At 40.0% G+C, this 20,604-nt stretch overlaps 1 protein-coding gene across 4 annotated transcripts in view; it reads left to right on the top strand.

Moving 5' to 3' along the window:
• The window catches only part of LOC148324034 (contactin-associated protein-like 4), a 118,643-nt gene that overhangs the window by 84,162 nt on the left and 13,877 nt on the right, over nt 1–20,604 (top strand). For all 4 annotated transcript variants that reach the window (XM_088312557.1, XM_088312556.1, XM_088312555.1 and 1 more), the window contains 3 exons: nt 7,732–7,950; nt 10,220–10,459; nt 13,109–13,333. In XM_088312557.1, coding sequence (XP_088168683.1) covers nt 7,732–7,950; nt 10,220–10,459; nt 13,109–13,333 — 684 coding nt within the window. The remainder of the gene's footprint in view (nt 1–7,731; nt 7,951–10,219; nt 10,460–13,108; nt 13,334–20,604) is intronic.

Genomic DNA, 20,604 nt, shown 5'->3' with positions numbered 1-20,604 from the left:
AAGTTTAATATTCAGACTTTTAAGCCAGTTGACAGCAGGCTAAATAGTAACTACTGTCTTCACATGACGTTTCATTCATCATTGGTGAAATATGTACATAAATAGTGAGCCAAATTAATTAAATGTAGAGGTTAATATTTAGCGGCTGTTGGAATCTAGACGGGTGTGGTTGATTGGTGATCACTATTAAGAGATGGGAACATGAGGGATGCCTGTGGTGTCATTTGAATTCTTTTATTGACACTTTTGTTCATCTTGTCGGTGAAATATGAGAGGGAGTTGAGTCGATGTACAGTCCAGGGGGTGTTTGGTAGTGTGAAGAGGGCTCCAAAGTTTAGTTTGAATCCAGCGGTGGATGTGGCCCAAATCTTTGTGCTGATGAGGAATAAACCTTCTGTTTTGGAGGCAGGGGTGTGAAGGATTGCTTTTCAATGTGTGCATGTTGGTCCTTCGGAGTGGAGACAGTATATCAACTTTTCTGTTGTTGCGGATACACATGGCCTTTTTTTGGACAATGTTGGCAGTGAGTAATTTGATCCCCAGCTTATAAAAAAATAAATCCCATTGCTTTGGAAAAGATGAGCCCCCCCCCCCAAAAAAGGAAACATTTTGAATAAAATTCACTGAATGAAATGCAGAGATGCTTCTCAGCCATTTTGACAGCGACATTATCCGGCTGAAGCACTCGTCCCCTTGCCAGACTGTAGATAGAGGTCCGCTCAAAAATACCTCTGCATTCAGAGATTTGATTTTTCGTAGTTTGACAAAGTCGCCTCTGTATCTCAAACTGTTTTTTCAACACATCAAATGCTCCTGCTTGAATTATAACCGATCAGACAGTCAAATGCTCAGCAGCGATAGTCTCGACTTCTTCAGAAATATCAGAAGCCATGTCATTAGGAAAACACAGTACTTTTGTCTGCTTTCTGCTGCATAGTCGTTTGATGCCAAATAAAACGTTGTCGCCTATCATCAGTGTTAGTGGCCCAGTAGCTTTTCTCATTTGCTAAGGGGGTTCACTTTCATACCTTTAACTGTGTTAGGTTGGACGGCGGATCCCATCAAATGCAGACAAATATAAGGATTGACAAAAAAGATTTATTTACAAAACTACACACAATACGAAGTACAACAAAAAACACTTGCAGAAGACAAGGAACAGACATTAACAAAAAGCACACGCGCAACCATGGAAAGATAACTGCATAACAAAGGGAGCTTGCGAAAAGGATGTAAGAAGGAACAAAAAACTACAGAATGTACTTACAATCACGCGAAGAGATTAGACCGGATCAAAACATTGTGGCACGGAAGTCTAAGTTTGAGTTCAAGGAGTTGAGACTAAAGTGTGGCTATGAAGGAAAGAAAGTACGTCTGATGCCTGGTAATGGCTTCAGCTGCCTTTTAAAGCCCGCTAATTACAAACTCCCCACACAAAGGAACCGCCCACCTCAATCAGGCTGCTGCTGAAACAGAAAAAAAACAGCCTGAGAGCACAGACATGACACTTTTTTTTTTTTAATCCACTTAAGCTTGTGGGTCAGATGACAGTAGGGCAAACCTGTTTCTCAGATCAATGCCGGTGTTTTGTTTTCATTGTCCATAAGTTGGTTTACTTTTTCTTGCCAGTACCAAAGTCCAAGACTGATTTCTTGGTGTTGATTCGACCTCTTGCATGAGAACAATTTGTTTGCAGTCTATTCGGCAAAAACTCCTCACTTTTGGCTTTGTTCCAAGAAAATTCAAGGGAGCACTGGTGGATGGAGCTTGCTGTCTTTTTGCATGCTCCTGTCCACTGTTTGGAGGGACTGGTAGCGTGGTCTCATTGTTTGATTTCCCATTCACCTCCACAAACGTTTCAAGGCGATGCATTTTTGCCTTGAGCACTGCCATCTTCTGAAGGGGTTTGTGGTAGTCGTCAGAGGAGAAGGGAGCCAGCCTTGTTGCTACGAGCAATCTTGAGCTAATTAGCAGGCCATGCTGACGTTATCGTGAGGAGGCAATGAAAAATGTTTACAAAAAATTGGCCCCCGCAAACTGTATTAAAAAAGAAAATGTAATACAGCCACACCAATATAAAAAATATCTAGAAGTCCAAAGAGAAAATTAAACAAAGCAGTTATCAGCGAAAAGAACGCAGGCAAATCAGGAGCTAGCAGCTGGCATATACTCACTATGCAAACAGGAAGCCAAAAGGATTTATGCCATGTTTTATTTTGTGAATTGGCCCAAATTGACTTGTCCAGAAATCATTTAATTAAAGAAGTTTGCAATAATCATAATTGTTAATACATTTTGGCTTCAAAAAACGTTAACTCATATATAAGAGGAGAGTGACATGAGTGGCACTATTCATTGCTATATGTGAGTATAAAAGTTGAATAATATTGTTACTAATGTGTCAATGTAATGTGTTGATATGCTTAACTAAGATAATGATCCTGGTGAAGGATTTTAAAGACACAAGATAATTTTCTAAAGTGCATACATTTTAAATTAAATCAAATTCTTTGGTGGTAAATATAAGTAGATTAATTGAAGCTGTCAGACCGTTGTAAGACATTTTAAAAGCATGACAATGTGGCCTAAATTTCCCAAGTCACTGAAATTATTTAGTTAAATGTTGTTTATCACACATGGGCCACCACACGTTTTGACATGTTCTGTGGCAAAGCCAATTAGCAGGGCTTGTGGGAATTTCGAGACGACTAACACGGAAGTGCATCCGCTGTGTCACTGGTTGCTCTCTGTTTATTGTTTTAAAAAATGTAACTAAAATAAACGAGGGATTTACTCATCAAGCGTGTGATCCTTGAAACACAAAACGAAACATACAAGTTTCTATACTCACCTTTTGTAAACATTGATCTCAAGTGCGGCGATGGGCTAAGTTTCACTGAGCAAGCCCAAGTGTGACCATTTGCATCTCGTGCATTGGTGACAAAGGCAGCTCGGGCTGCCAGAACTCATATGAAATTGCAAGCACGTGACAATGGGGTCAGCGTTGTTCAATGGTAGAGTGGTCATTTCCAAATCTAGAGGTTTGATTCACGGCCATTGTTGATTCACGGCCATTGTGACCTTGTCGCAGTGTCCTTGAGCAAGAATCTGAACCCTATGTTATGTCGTCAGTAGATGTGACAGCAGTGTGAAGCGCTTCGAGGGCCTTAATAGGTGGAAAGCGCAATACAAGTGGAAGACCATTTCCCATACTGACATACTCACACAGCATCAAGGCTGCGTCCCCCGGTCGGGTATGACGAGTGGACAGCGCCAACGCTGGGTGGAATCATGATTCCACTGAATCGAATTGAATTGAATCGTCCTTCGATCAAATCACAGCCCATATATCGAGAATCACGATACATGTACGTATCGTCTTTTATTGAAGAGATGCTCACCATATTGACTCAAACTCACCCAGTGATGTGGGTGAACACTGCTCTTGAAGGAAAATAGGCTCAGCATATTCACATATAAAGCAGCAACAGAATGAAAAACAGATTGTCTGGATCAGGCCCAAGGATGCTTTCATATTTGGGGAACTGAAAAGCAAATCAGCATGTTTCCATTTTCCAGACAGTCACTCAATCATGATGAGCCATTCTGCTCTTAATATGTCTGTTTGGTTATACTGCAATGTCAGTTTTGTCATAAGACAATGTCATACCACTTACAGTCTCAATTCACATATAACTGTTCAATACTTCACTTAAAGAGGTGATAATAACAAATGTCATTATTTTTGAGAACTGAATATTGTCAAACTCCAAATTAGTATGATATTTAGCGAAACACAAGAATACCAGCAACTAAAAATTCTACAGAAAAAGAAGTGTGCGATTGTAAATAAATTCAAGACATATTTGGATTTCCATCTAGAGCTTATACAAGTGTGAATTTCACTTATTGTGAAATTGAATCAAACCTGAGAGACTATTTACCTCCCAGCCCGGCATGTGCAGCTGCACTGGAGAAAATAATTGACATGACTGATGTCCCAAAAGTATGATAAGATGGAGACATAGTTTTTTTTCCCCACTGCAGTGGCAGAGATAAGCGCCTGGAGCTAAAGTCTCCTGGAATCCTCTTATAGCAGGCCCAGCTGTTCCAGCTGCTGTGCAGTTGTGCCAACAGATGGACAAGAGGGAAGAAGTCACTTCACACCCACAGGACCACAGGAAGGCCTGCGTTTCCAATTGGCGCATGATGGAAATAAGTTCTCTAACAGCCCTATTTCAACAGATTTCTAAATTGAGATTTCGTCATTTCACAGATCATTTCAGTACAGTGAACTCACATAAAGTACACCCTCCAACGTCAACGTGCTATACAAAAACATCATCATTCAGGCAGGATGGATCCATGCTTTCATATTTTCTGGCTGAGACATTTATATGCATCAGTAGAATATTCTGTGTCTCACCCTTTGAAATTATGTCCTCCTCTATAAATCATGGCGGTGGCTGTGCTTTTATGCTTTACATTTGCATTTTTGTCACTTTAAACCTTTTTATTGTTATTAGTTTAAACCAGAACCCCTATTCAGTTGCTATTAGGACATTCAATACAGTAGTGGTTCTCGAATGGGGCTACGGGTACCCCTGGGGGTATTTGATGAAACTCCAGGGAGTAGGCGAGATTTCAAATAAAACAAAAAAACATGCACAAATCCTTTCAAAATAATTATTTAATTAATTAAATGTTTCAGGAAAATATAAGGTCATGAAACATTATTTGGAGAAAGTTATTCAATTTCATAATTTTAAAAAGAATGGTTCGAACCAACTTGTCACGTGCCACCTCTCCTTACCTGTTAATCGCTTGAAGACGCAAACAATGGAGTCGTGGTTGAAGTGTAAGTCTTCCAAACAAAAAGGAGGCACAAGTGTAAAAGAAGGCCAAACAAGAGTCAGCAAAATTGCGGTTATTTGTTGAAGATTATGTTTTACTTGGATTTACACACACAAATTGCAACAAACCTGAGGCACTGTTTTTTTTCTGTTGGGAGAAATTTGCAAAAAGTTGCATGAAGCCAGCATATCTGCAGCGCCATCTCGAGAGGAAACATGGATATCACGTTGGTAACAAGAGGAAACTCTGAATTCAGATCATCTCAAGCTATGATGCCGTAGCATCTTATGTGGTGTCTTTGCTCGTAGATAAAGCAGAGAAGCCATTCACTATTGCTGATAACAGATCTCTTTTGTGATCCAAAAGAGCTCACTTGGTTGAGTCACAAAATTCATCTTGTCATCTTTATGTTTATTGATTTTTTTTTTCATTTCTTGTCTGAATGAATTGAAATGGAAAACAAATCAGCTCACTTTGTTGATTATTTTTGGTGGACCAATACAAATTAAGTTTGAAAGGTTATAAGGTTTAATAAATCAGACTCTGATGGCATTTTTTTAAGCCCAAATTGTTTTCCGCTGGTTCAGGGGTACTTAGCTGAAAAAAATATTTCACAGTGGGTACATCACTAAAAGAAAGGTTGAGAACCACTGCAATATAGGACCAATTGCTAAATGTGAATGAAAACCCAGTACAGTTGCTATTTAAAATGGTATTCCGCCATCCGGATGGCGCTGCTTGCTCTTATATTCTGGGAAACTGAAATCGTAAAAACGGGCGGAATCCTGTCAAAGATCAACTAATCTGTACGCCTGTAGGTACTATGTACTGACAGGACGCCACAATATTTGGGTATGAAAATCGCAGGTGACGTGGATAATTGCTGTGTGCAGTTGATTCCTGTGCTCTGCACACCTAGCACCAAAAAACTCGGCACCATCTGCGCTAAAAAATTGACCCCTACACAAGGCACGATGTTGATGAGCGCCGATGGTGCCTTGTGCGCTCTGGCCTTAAGGAAACACATGGCGCCTGAATTACTCAAGATTTGCGAATGCGAAAACGGGTGCTTGAAAAGTCCATGTGGAAGCCAAACGACTGACAACGCACAAGTCGGATTGCTTGTCAATAACAGTGGCCTGATTTCCTATCTTTAATTAGTGCGTCTGAAAGAAAAGTACAAACCAGGTACAAAGCAGTGCCAGTGTAGAGCAGGCAAAATGAGAGGCGGTGAGAACATTTCCATTCATTTAAGCATTTTTAAAATGATCAAGGTTTATTAAGCAAAGCAATGATGGCGCTTCTGAATGATCCAGGAGCTGGCTTAAAGTAACTCACTCAAAGGAATGAAAAAAATGGAAAAAACATCTTTAAACTGCATTTTTAGGAGTCTGGATCATTTCAATGCACACTGATAATTGGTGCTGCTCTCCCAGAGCAACTGTGCTGTCCTAAAAAAAAGTGTTTTCCTCTTCCAATTCCATCCCATAGAACTTCATTTTGCACTTGCGATGCCCTCCCAAATGTTCCATGGTTACCAAAAACCCTTGTTTAAATATGTTAAACCAGCTGTCCTTGTTCCCTACAAATTCCAAATAATGTGACCTTATGAATAAAAATGCAGGAGAACTCACTGCTTGTCTCAAGTGCTATAACACTTTACACACAAAAGGAGGGACTAATGAAATAAAGAGAATATTGTTCTGTTAGTTTGGTGGGAGATTTAAACTCACTATTACGTAACTGGTCCATGCAATCTGTTAACGTGCAATTTAACACCTGCCTCATCATCAACAACTCATTTCTATTAATCCTCATACACATAGTCGTATTTAAAATGCGAACAAAATGGAAGAGTTGCCACTCAAAGGGCTGACCCAAGAGATTCCACTGCAAGTGCAGCGGGAGGACAAAACCTGCTTTTATCATATCAACCCTCGTGGGTCCAGCGGCCTTTTAATTATTCCTAGGATAAGGACCGAAATATGCGGTGAAGCTGCATTCAGCCATTCTGGTCCTCGGCTATGGAATAGTCTGCCAGAGGACATCGGGTCCGCAAAGACTGTTGATAATTTTAAGTGGAGGCTCAAGACACACCTTTTAGTTTGTCTTTTAAATAATTAATGTAACTCTTTTAATTCAGGAATGTTGTTTTATCTACTAATATTGTCTTTTAATTTTTAGCTTCTTTGTCTTTTAGCATCATTGGTTTTTTTTGTGTTTTTTTTTTTTCTTTTTTAGATCTTTTAGCTCCAGTGTTTCCTCAAGGGGGGCCTCCGCACTGGGAGGTGTGGCTGGCCTTCTCACAGGGGGCCCTAATCCCGGAGGCTCCTGAAGCCCAGGGGACCGGGGGGCCTCTGCAACATGTGTAGGGTCGACCCGGTCAATCTGGGCCAGGGTTCTCCGTGATGGTGGAGCTCCCTGGGGCCGTGGGCTGTCATTCCTCTCAGCGTGGATGACTTCCCTCGGGCACGGTTTTGTCATATGGTTTCTCTGTGCCTTGCCATGTCTTTCTGTTAAGACAGTTTATCAGGTTGTGTGAATGTGTGTGTTTTGTGTGTATGTGAGTTCAGGCGTGCGTTGGGTGTGTCTTTTGTATTTTGAGTGGGTAGGAGCAGGTGTTCTTATTTTTGTTGTTGTAATTGGGATGTTTTTATTGTACAGTACTTTGAGCTGCATTTTATTTATGAAAAGTGTTATATAAATAAAATTTGATAGATTTAAAAACTAAAATGTCAGGAATGATTAGTTGATCTGTTAATTGAAATTCAGCAGGAATATGAACTCGTCAAACATGATGTTACAGTTTAATTGAGTCCAAGTGTGTTGGATTCATCATCTTTATTCTGCTTCCTTAACTTTTTTCCATAACTGCAGCCCCCTTTGAGGTGATCTTCTCTTTTGACGTGGGGAACGGGCCACTGGAGGTCCAAGTGGAAACGAGCGTCCCTCTGAATGACGACCGCTGGCACAGTGTCCGAGCAGAACGTAATGTAAAAGAGGCAACACTTCATGTTGATGACCTCCCTGCAGCCACGCAGGAGGCGCCTTCTGATGGCCAAATTCATCTGCAGCTAAACAGCCAACTATTTATTGGTGAGGAGCAAGTGTGTATTTTGGGGAGTGGCTGCTTATTGGATATTTGGCATTTTGTTGAATATCGCCATCGGCCTTTTTTAAAAATTGGACGGCCAATAAACCCCTCATCCCACTGAGACGCGAACAATTGTGAGTGTTTTCAAAAGCAGCAAATATTGCATTCACGTCAGAGTTCATCAGGAGTCGTTCAATGTTGGAAAACGTTTGCCAGAAGTCTGCCAACAGCTTTTGTGATTTTTATTTATTTTTTTGTCATGTTCAAAATTCCAACGTGACAAGAGGAGTACAGTCGAATGCCTGATGACGGTTTGCTGAATATTTGCGACCTTGAACGAACACTGACGTGAATGCGAATTTTATTGCCAAAAGTTGGAAATGTTCGCCGTTCATTGGGATTGGGCCTTAAAGTATGCAATTTAAGAATGCATTCACTTCAGGGAACCATTTACTTCAATTTTCTGTTAACTTTATACGAGATGCTGCTGACCATGTCAACTCTCACCATCTTGTCAGGGTTGAGGAAGGTGAGGACCCAAACGCAGGGAAGCCAGGCAGGGGTAACTTAAAGGGCATTTATTAAACAGAAAACTAAGGCAAACAAGAAACTTGGAAAAACTTAACGACAGGAAACCAACTACAGGCAGAGGCGACAGGAACTGGCAACAGGCACAGGCAACCGGGACAAGCGACAGGGACAAGCGACACTTAAAATGACAATGAACCAACAAGAACTGAAAGCAACCAGGGAACTTAATACACACAAATTGACGAGACAACGAGGAGCACCTGGACAAGACATGGAGGGTTGGAAGGACCGGATTGGTTAACACTAGGGCTTGGGTAAACGAGCACAGGTGGACACAATAGACAAGACGAGACAAGACACATGAACAAAGCCAAAACATGAAACCAAATACTAAACCAAAAATAAATATAAATCATGACACATCTTTTGCTTTTGTTTGAGACTGAAACAAACATAAGTGAATCTTTAACATGAATGTAATTTTGAAAAACTTGATTTACTCTGTTTTTTATTTTTCATTTTAAAGAAAAGACGTCGATTGACTAAGATCAAAAGAAAGAAAATTCTACATTTTGGAGTTGGAATTTGTATTATTATTTTTTTTATTAGTTTTTTTTTGCAGCTAATGTTTTCCCTGTTACTGAAAATGAATATTGCTCGAAATATCAATGATGGGCCTCCTATACTACTAATGATTGGAATTGGTATCTGTCATGAAAAAAACATGCGTCTCTTTCTCAAGTGTATTGCAGTTGTGACCCCTTTCAAGACTAGAGTGGTATTTGTGTTTGGTTATGTCTGCTGCAACATGCATAGATTCAAACAATAATAAAACAAAAAAATATATAATAATTAATTTGGTCGTGTGGTGGTGAATTGCTGTCTCAAATGGGGAAAATCTTTATACGCACTTGCTCTGTGCGGGGGTTGTGGCTATATGGATATCATTAATTTGCAGTCTGGAGGCGGGGCCCTTGTTTAATTACAATACTGTACCTCCATCCCCAGTCAACATATGGTAGCATTCACAAAAATCAGGGGCAGGTAAATATAAGGCACCTTTTCTTTAGACAATAAATGATTTTATTTTTAATTTGATGAATAAAATACGTTTACTTAAAAGAACAAGTAAGGAATTGTTCCACAATCCAACTGTAGGTTATAATGAATGATCTTGTGGGATACCAGAATTGTGTATTGATAAAAGTAAACAATTTGATGCCATTCTTGAGTGCTATTTTAGTTTGATCAGCCTCTGTCAAGTGTTTCTATTTGCATTATGTATTTATTCTCTTATGCATCTCCTGCCCTTTGTGAAAGAGTTGTTAATGTGCCAATCATCCAATCACGCAATGCCCGTGTGTGCATGTGTGGATGTCAGCACACTTTTATACTATAAAAATAAAGATGCATTGCATTGTATTGTAGACTGAACGTCAAACTAGGCAAGAACCTTTTATTGCTCCACAACAGAGATTGGGATTTATTGTTAGTTGTTGCGATGCTGTAATAGTGGGTTGTTACAGAGCTTAAAATGTGAGGCTGTAGAATCTTTATTGTTGAGGAAAAAGGCTCACTTTGTGAAAAGTGTAAACTGTCTACAGAGCTGTCAGATGGCACATCTATCACCCTGATACTTGGCATTGTAACACAGACAAGTACTTCTAGTGAAGCCTGCATCAGCACAGAAATAATTAAAGAGTTACTTGATTGCCCTTTTTTTTTAATTTCCCTTTTTAGGAGGTACGGCTTCCAGACAAAAGGGCTTTCTGGGTTGCATCCGCTCTCTACAATTAAATGGGATCACTCTTGACTTGGAGGAGAGGGCAAGGATCACGCCTGGGGTACAACCTGGATGCCCAGGCCACTGCAACAGCTATAAGTTTCTATGTCAAAACCAGGGTCTTTGTGTGGAAAAACACAATGGTTTCAACTGTGACTGTAGTCAGTCAGCCTACACTGGAGCCTTCTGCCATAAAGGTAAGGTTGTCCAGATTTGACTTCTTGTTAAGCACATAATATTTATAAAATGATCAGATGATTGTAGCCGGAGTTCAAAGACAAAAATGCAAAATTTCTCATAGCCAATTACAGAAAAATCCATACCTAAGCATGACATGCATTACATAAGCCTAGTTAAAGTAAATGTTTTTTATCTAACTCAAAAATGACTAATTCTGTATGTCTTCTCACGTTAAAAAGAATTCAGAGTTCAAATAAACACTCGTCTAAAACTGAGTTAATGCACAAACGTGTAACGTACAAGTCCACAGAGCAGACTTTTCAAGCATGGCTTATCATACATGTAGAAATGCTTGTATTAACAACAATTAACCAATTAATCGATAACTGATCAATTATTAAATGACTTGACAACCATTTTGATTATCGATTGATAAGCAGTCTAATTGTCTTTGTGCTTAAAATAAGACTTTTGAAGACAACTTTCTGGATATGGATATAACTGATCAAACCATCAACGGAATCATGGTGATTTTTTTTGCATATTCTCACTGTTATTTTTTTTTAATAGAGGATTTGCAAATAAAAAAATGATGTTGCTAATGCATCAATTAATCAAATAATGGATTTTTTAAAATAATCATCTGTTGCAGCCCTAGTGCTTACATACTTGTATTTCATATTTGTAGATGTTATAGTTATATAATTATTATGACCTCTGATTACTTAACACTCAGTGATGAGTGCCGACATTACAAGTTTAACTCTGTGGAGATTTTTTTGCTTATTGAAAATTATGACCATTGATATGAATTTGATTTTGCGGTGACAAACGACCATTTGACACACTTATTTTAAGCTACCAAGACCCGATGCAATAATCAAACGTGACCTGTCTAAAAAGGATCATTCAGTCAACAGACGTCAGACTGACCTTGAACCTTAATCATGTCCACTTTTGACACTCTCTGGTTTTTCAATATAGGCTTTGAAAACACAGAAATAAAAAAAACCTTGTCCAGAAGGTCAAGCATAAAACCTACTTTCAAGGTCTTCTCTTGCACATATGTCATTTTACATAAGATGTAATTAGTCACTGGGCTTCTAATGGGCCAAGTAAACAAAATGTCAAAATACAGTGCAAAGGAAGTGCACTGAGCTGTAATGTTGAGGGGGAAAAACATGCAAAATCTTATTTTACCATTTAATTTATATAATTATCAAGAGTAATATGTTTAACTATAGTGTTATAAAGGTCAATTTAGTAAAATTAGCAGTTACTGTATGTATTTACTGCCATGAAATCATGAGGTGATTTTCAGTATCTAATGCAGTGGTTCTCAATTATTCCCTGTCACGCCCCCCCTACCAACAAGAAAACAATTTGCGCCCCCCACCACCATTTTTTTTACATTTCTTACTAATGTACATGTTCTTTGTATATTTATGTTAGATTGTCAATAAAATATCCCTTAACAAAGCTAAATTAAGAAATATCATTTTGAGAACGACTATTGTGAGCATCTGGAAACTCAGTACTGTTGTGCAAATATTGATGAGATGATCAATATTTACTTTACGTTTTTTTTTTTTTAACTTTATTAGCATGAACAGACCAAACAGTTATTAATATGTACATAATATAGAAAAGACAAAATTAGCCACGGGGTTTTAAAACTAAAATTCTATATAAATAACATAAAGCAACAGTTTTAATGTTTACTATACATTTCTTTTTTTATGTTTACAATACGTTTGACGTCGAACCGTCAGCCATTTCCGTGTTCCAGCCTGAGAGCCTTAGAGCGTCTGCGAAATTGCTAACGTCGCCGTCGTTATGTTTAGATATGTAATGGTTGCAATACAACATTTCTGTTCATAGCTGCTGGCTCTCCGCCCAAACGCGGTTCGAGTCAGACTTCTGTTAAAAACGAGCATACATCGAAGCGATTCATTTTAGCGATTAGCACGCATGGCGCCCTCTTGCTCGCCTCCTCGTTTAGAACGCGACTTGTTTGCGGAGTCGTTTATTTGCCATCACGTAGCTTGTTGCTTCTGCTGACTTACATATAGTTCAAATAAAGTCCGTTCTGCTGCTGTAGCTTGAGGCGGTGCATTTAAGTAGCGGCGAAAGAAATCACTTCCGGGTCAACGAGCGACTGGGCGACGTTTTTTCTTAATCAGTACTGCGTGACAGGACGACGCTTTTTCTTTTTAATCAGTACTGCGTGACAGGGCGACACTTTTTTTTAAACCAGTACTGCGTGAACTAGGGAAACAAACTTGCGTTGTCTGAGATCGCCTTTTTCTGTCCCAAAACTGTGCAAAAATACATGTTCCCCAGGGTCCCACGCGCCCCCCTCAGCATCGCACCGCGCCCCTCCAAGGGGGGCCCCACTATTTGAGAATCACTGATCTAATGTAACCTAACCTATCATATACATAAGAACATTATGAGTTCCATTCTGTTGAGATACTTACATCACTTAAGATAAGAAAAATACTCCAGAGAAACATGAGACATTTTGCTCTCAGCAAATTCTTTGTGACAGATGAAAGCAATTCCTTTCCTGGATAACATATTCCTTGAAAATAGTCAGAGTTACAAATGTCTGACAACATAATGCATGTGGGACCAAACTGACTAGAAATTCTAATCTGTTTTAGAGATTTCTGCCCACTTCGAGTCGACAACATCTATAAGATATACTCTTAAGGACCCCCTTGAGCTGAGGCAAAACCTTAGTGCTTTGCCTTCATCTATCTTCTCTAAAATGACACTGAGAGGTGAAAATATTTCCCTGAACTTCAGGACTAGACAGACTCCTGCACTGCTGTTCTTTGTCAACTCGTTCTACAGGGAATACATCGCCATACTCATCACCACAAACGGTAAGGGCACTCACGGCTAGTTGAAGTACTATTTGTGGATGATTTGGGGCCGAGCTTGACTGTGAATAGCAAATATCCACGAATAATTGTTGCACCCCTAAAATGATTATAATGATATTAATAACTATACTACAAGTTATGATCCCACAACACTTTAATAGCATTTCAAATGGCTACAAACATCTTCAAACATTGCTTGTCTGTACCCCTAAGAAAACAGAGATGTGACAATAATTCTGATGACAGTGATGATGATGTCGATGATGATGAAGTAATGTAGCTGTGCAGTTCGGAGTACAGCAATGAACATCTGAGTATGCAGCAGTTAAATCAATGGTACAGACGCTTCTTGTGGGAACGATTACTGCTTCGTTGGCCAAAGTTGCATCGACTGGCAAGTGTTTCAGTTTTAACTGACCCAAAACTACAAAATGCACCCATTTGCAACATAAATTGTAGATTGGCCTTATTGAGGTTCCACTGAGTTCTTGTTTCATTTTTTCTAGTTTTGATGCAGTGTTTAGTCCTAGTTTGGCAAATCTACTGTGAGCCAAAGCAGCATCAAATATGTCTCGCTGCCTGTCATTCGCCAGTGTAACACAGTTGCTAGTACATTTGTGATCGGATGAGTGAGTCAGCAGAGCGAGTAAGCATGTGCGTAAATGGTTAATGGCTTTCCCTTGTATAGCTTTTTTCTGCCTGCAAGGTATTCAATAAGCTTTAACAATTTCTCAACATCCACCTACTGTTGACGGTGCATCAAGAGCAACTTGTCATTGTCTGTGTTTGTGGATTTTTGGTTTCGTATGTAGTTTCATGTTTTTTCCTTGTGTTCCTTTGGTGTGTCTCTTGATAAAGATGATTGTGTCCACCTGTGCCTGTCGTCCCGTTCCATAGTGTTAACCAATCAGCTCTCTCCAACCCTTTGTGTCTTGTCCAGGTGTTCCTTGTTGTTTCCTCAATTTGTTTGTATTTAGTTCCCTGTTTCCTTTCAGTTCTTGTCAGGTCATTGTCCATGACAAAAAATTAAGATGTTTGTCTGAGCACAGGTGTCAAACTCAAGGCCCGGGGGCTATATCTGGCCCACAACCTCATTTTATGTGGCCCACGAATGTTGAGTCAAAAGCTAAAGAATAAAAATGTGTCTTTGAAAGAGTTTTAAAAGTTGACAGTGAGGAGGTTGACTAACATTTAAGGGAAGCTCATTTCTGAGGCTGTGCTTAGTCCTCGGTACCTCCAGCAGCAAGTGGTCAACAGACCTGAGGCAGCGGGCTGGTGCGTAGGGATGGAGATGTAAAACTTTAATAAGTGCTGACTCAATGCTATGGTGTGATCGAAAGCAAGACGGAAATGCATTAAAAAAAATTTGGGTCATAAAAGTGTGAATCTGTTCAAAAACAGCTCTTTCAAAGATTTCCCCAAAAACAGAAGATTTGATATGGGCCTGTAGTTACTTATTGTTGACACATTCATGTTTTACTGCAGTTTTCAAGGCGAGCGGAATGTGCCCTGATTTAAGTGAATTATTCTTTCTGAGTATTACATTTGGTGCTATTCAATCAAAAAGATTTTTGGAAAAATTGTGACTGCAGCATATTTTGGATCTTAACTTTAAAACTATTTCATTGAAAGCTGCATAGTGTACTCACCAGCTATGGGAGGGGCCAACGCGGTTGGGTGCCATGTAAACCGGACAGCAGCAAGAGGAGGGTGGTGAGTTGGCTCTGATGGTGGGGGAAGATGCCTGTCCGACCCAGCAGACCCAAACGTATTGTGAGGGTCTACTGGGAACGCTTGGCAGAATCCCCTGTCAGAAAGAGTTTCAACTCCCACCTCCGACAGTACTTTGCCCACTCACCTGAGGAGGCATGGGACATTTAGTCTGAGTGGACCATGTTTTGTGCCTCCATTGCTGAGGCAGCCGATCGAAGCTGTGGACGTAAAGTGGTTGCTGCCTGTCGTAGCGGCAACCCCCGAACCCGCTGATGGACACCCGTGGTGAGGGATGCTGTCAGGCTGAATAAGGAGTCCTATCGGGCCTTTTTTGGGGTGGGACTCCGAGGGCAGCTGACAGGGACCAACTGGCCAAGCGGAATACGGCTTTGGCGGTCGCTGAAGCAAAATTTGGGCGTGGGAGAAGTTCGGTGAGGCCATGGAAAACGACTTCCAGACGGCTTTGAGGAAATTCTGATCAACCAACCGACATCTCAGGAAAGGGAAGCAGTTCACTCTTAACTCATTTACTACCAGCTGAGTAAACATTTAAAAAAAAAATGGATCTTTGACGTCTTTAGCCGTCAATGGTATTAAATGAGTTAAAACAGTTTATAGTTGAGATGGGGGTGCTGCTGACTCAGGCTGTTACGAGTCAGTGGGGAGAATACTTTGAAGACCTCCTCAGTTCCATCGACACGCCTTCCATTGAGGAAGCATAGCCAGAGGACTCAGAGGTGGACTCACCAATCTCCGATGTCAGAGTTTGGTCTGCATTGCCCCGGCAGTAAATCGTATTTGTTTCCAGTGAGGGTTGGAATCCACCAAGGCTGCCCTTTGTCACCAATTCTGTTCATAACAATTATAGACAGAATTTCTAAGCACAGCCAAGGCAATGAGGGGATCTAGTTTAATGGTCTCAGTATTGCATCTCTGCTTTTTGCAGATGATGTGGTACTTTAAGTTGTGATCTCAAACTCTCACTGGAGTGGTTCGCAGCCGAGTGTGAAGCGGTTGGGATGAAGAGCAGCACCTCCAAATCTGAGAACACAGTTCTCAGTCAGAAAAGGGTGGAGTGCCCTCTCCAGGTCTGGGGAGAGATCTTGTCCCAAGTGGAGGAGTTCAAGTATCTTGTTTTCGAGTTAGGAGAGGCTGGAGCGTGAGATCATCAGGCAGATCGGTGCAGCATCTGCAGTGTTGCGGATCCTGTATCGGTCGGTCGAAGAAAGAGCTGAGCCCAAAGGCAAAGCTCTCTATTATTGGCTGCCAGGATGGCCGAGTGGTCTAAGGCGCCGCGTTCCGGACCCAGTCTCCCCAGGAGGCCTGGGTTCGAATCTCGTGGCTGCCAGGATGGCCGAGTGGTCTAAGGCGCCGCGTTCAGGACCCAGTCTCCCCAGGAGGCCTGGGTTTGAATCTCGAATTTCCCCATTGTGGGACTAATAAAGGCATTATTATTAACCGATCAACTTACGTTCCTACCCTCACCTATGATCACGAGCTGTGGGTCGTGACCAAAACACCCATATCTTGGATACAAGCAGCCAAAATGAGCTTCCTCCGCAGAGCTGTCCCTTAGAGATAGCGTGAGAAGTTCGGCCATCCAAGAGGGACTCAAGAGTTCAGCCGTTGAGAGGAGCCAGCTGAGGTGGCTTGGGCATCTGATTGGGACGCCTCCCTGGTAAAGTGTTCCGGGCATGTCCCACCGGCAGGAGGCCCTGAGGACGACCCAGGACACGCTGGAGAGAATATGTCTCCCGGCTAGCCTGGGAACACCTCTGGATCCCTCCAGAAGAGCTAGAAGATGTGGCTGGGGAGTGGCAAGTCTGGGCCTCCCTGCTGAATCTGCTGCCTCTGCGACCCGACCCCTATATATAAGTGGTGGATAATGGATTGATAGTTGCATAGTCTAAAAGGTGAAAATGTTTAAGATTCGCTGGAGACCAAGATGGCGCAAGTGACAATGTGATTTTCCCGAGAGGGATCCATTTACTTTTTGTCCTATCTGTAATATTTTATCGGTGAAAAAAGCTTAAAAATCATGGCATGACATTTTGGACAGCAGTTCAGAAGAGACTGATGCTGTGGACTTTACAACAGAAATCAATGTCCGGACATTAAGAGTTTAGTTTTTATTGATAACCTTTGAGATGTCTTGCATTTCTCAATTCCTGTTTGTAGATGTGAAGACTGTCTTTTTATGTTGTAATGAACCAGGAGTTTGGTTTTCCGCCACTTGCGCTCTGCTTGTCTATATACTTTTTTTCTTTCTCCATGGCGACTTTTTCCTGACTGACAAAACTTTGGACTTAATTGGGGCAATGGAATCCATTACCATCAAAACGTCAGAACAAAAAGCATTTACATGGCCATCAACCGAAGCTGACGACAAGCTTGTTGATGATTTAAAGGCCTGAGTGAATAATGTACTGGTCTTTTCATCAATGTAGGACTTTCTAATTGCTTCTGCTTCAACCATGTTAAAATTAGCATGGACTGTTGTTTTAAAGCTTTGGAAAGCTTTTGTGTGTTGAATCTGCCACATATTGAAAAAGCCTTACTTGTCCAGGGGTTTAAAACTTCTTCAGCATTTCCATCTTTCAGATCGTCAACATGAATGTTAAAATCACCCACTAAAACAACATAGTCAAAATCAATGCACACAATCGACAATAACTTGGCAAAAACATTAAAAAATCTGTGTTGTATTTTGGAGGCAAGGCAAGGCAGTTTTATTGATCTCGCACATTTCATACACAAGGCAACTCAATGTGCTTCACACAAGCAGAGACAAAACCTACAAGCATTTACAAACACATCTGTTAACAACATTCAAAAGCAAAGCAGAGACAACCAAAGTAGCTTACAAAAATTACTAAAATGTACATTGACAACAATTAAACACCTTAACAGAAAACTTGAAAAACAATGGTTCCACTTGATAATACTTTCATGTGCCCCGTTTAGGCTGGGCTCTGGCTTCTGTTCTGGGCACACGCTGGATTGGTCACAAGCTAATTGCAGGGAACTTAGAGACAAATAAATACACGACATACAGTACATTTATTATTATATATTAATTATTTGATCCTTCAATATTCACATTTAAAGCTAATTATGGGAATAAAAAGACAAAGTTCACAAAATGATTGTAGTTTAATTGAACAAAACAAAGACAAACCATCGAATTTCTGTATGGCTTATCCTTGCAAGGGTTGTCTTTGAGTTGGAGCCTATTGCAGATGACTTTGGAGAGAGGGGCGGTGTACACCCTACCCTAGATTGTTCACCAGCCGATCGCAGAGCACATATGGACAATCAACCATTCATACTTGTATACATACACATTCATACCGGCAGACAATTTCGATATTGTATAATTAAATACATTTAAAAAAACAAAAGGGGGAATCTAAAAATGACAGATCTACGAGTGCTCAATCTGAATGTATGGATACTCATTGTACGCGGTAGAGCGCTCATCAATTGAAAATTAGAAATGCCAAAACTACAATAATAAATTAGCGTAATGTTTTATTCTGATGATTTTTAGAAATAAAGAATGTGGGAACTAGTATGCAGTAAACACTACCTCATTAAATTAGACATGTGATTGTTGTTTATATTGTGTTAAATTAAGAAGGAAAGATTACGTTACAATACGGCTAATGTTGTGCATTGTGCGAATAAGTGTGTACCTTGTTGGTGAGAGAGTAGCAGCTTCTCTTTTTCCAAAGCCAGAGTGATGCTGCCATCTCACTTTCGCTCAGCATGGAGCATAATTCCACAATCCTTCGAAGTCTTCAAATTCAGAGAAATAGCATCGGGCTCAACTGAGCACTCAGCTTGTACAGCACACTACTGCCGCCATCAAAGTTTGCTTCATCAGATGCTAAAAGTGAGGGTACTTTAGAACAAGTGAACACTAATAAGCATTAACTAAGCATTTTTAAATACTGAAGTCATCATTTAAAAAAAACATGAAGAATCATTTGCATATAGTTTGTAAATACAACTATAAATGTGTTACTCATCATTAATAAGGATATTAGTAAAGCATTCATAAATACACAGTCTAATAATTTATAAAGCATTTATCTGACATAAACAATCATGAGTAATTTATTAATAAAAAGTAACAAATGGTTTACTCATTATTAATAGTCTCAACCGTAACATGCTTAATGATTGCATTTTCATACAATAATTGGCAGATTCAACATTACTAGATTATGTATTACATCATTTACCTAGCACTCCTTTAGGAATTGTTAAAAGTTTTTAAGGTCATTTGGAAAGCGTATGCAAATGACGAACTAACTATTTGTATATACGTGCATGAACTCATACATAAACTATTCAAACATATTCTATTGGTTAGTGATTAATTTTGGTTGTTACAAAGCGTTTACCATTTCTGAATGAAGTATTTTGTGTGAGCTCATCTAGTGAGTACAACTATTACTATTGTGAGACCTATAAACGATTTATAAATGGGATTTAAAGGCTGACAAAGCTTAAAGACTCACACAAATCAAAGGGATACATAAAATAAAGCTTTATTTTTTTATTTACATTTATTTATATTCATTGGGTAAACGAGGGTGTGGCAAAATAAAAACTCACAGTGGAGCACAAATGTTACATAAAATCTTTGATGAAGAAATATAAAAAAAAATGTACATAAAAATTGTCTGAGAATATTGCAATCATAATTAAACGGAAAGAAAATGCAATCGTATTTGCGACAGAAACAAGAAATGTACGCTTTTGAAAATAGTGCTTTAAATCAAATTTTGTGAGTTTGAAAACAAAGAATACTGGAATTTATGTCTTCGAGACTAATTGTTGCCAACACTGGTTACAATGACTGCATATGACCACTTGTATTTTTTTTTAATGTCTTGAATCAGTCTACGGAATGCACCATCAGTATTTCTTTGCGAGCCATTCATTCCACTGAATCACTGAAATGTGGTCAGAAAGCAAACTGTCTGTGCGATTTCCCTTAAGCCTCCAGAAGTGCTCTTTGTAGGATCTCCAGGCCCTCTCAAGATGCTGGGAATGGGCACCAGTTTGTGGATTTATATACCACCTGCTGTGGATGACCGTGTGAAAGTTGTACCCAAGTACAAAGAGTATACGTTTCTTCTTGGAGCACGCAACCCTTCACAACACCCAGAGCTGGTTGCCAACCAATCACAGGCACACAAAGACAAACAACCATTCGCGCTCTCAATCACACTTAGGGCCAATTTAGAGTGGCTTGCCCTATCCAAGTTTCATTTAAAAACATAATATCAAGCTTGTGCTGGTAATAAAATCATTCATTAAAAGGTATTTACCTGCCAAAGACCCAACATTTAAGAGTGCTAAATGTAATGTGCTAAAAACCTTATCTTCCTTCATGATTTGGAACAAATTGTTGATGGGATTTATTTTGATACCAAGTCTGTTCATTTGGTCCGTGAACACCAGCTCAGGGGAGGAGGTCGGCAGGACAGATGGCGAACTGGGTGGAGATTTGGATCAAGTGAATCCTCGTAGGCAATGTCAGCTGG

The sequence above is a fragment of the Idiotropiscis lumnitzeri genome, chromosome 13, assembly GCF_059441095.1.
Source record: "Idiotropiscis lumnitzeri isolate Australia: NSW breed Sydney's pygmy pipehorse chromosome 13, RoL_Ilum_1.0, whole genome shotgun sequence".
In the NCBI taxonomy this organism is placed as follows: Eukaryota; Metazoa; Chordata; class Actinopteri; order Syngnathiformes; family Syngnathidae; genus Idiotropiscis; species Idiotropiscis lumnitzeri.
The sequence above is the reverse complement of the archived record's forward strand: the minus strand, read 5'-3'. Positions and strand labels throughout refer to the sequence as shown.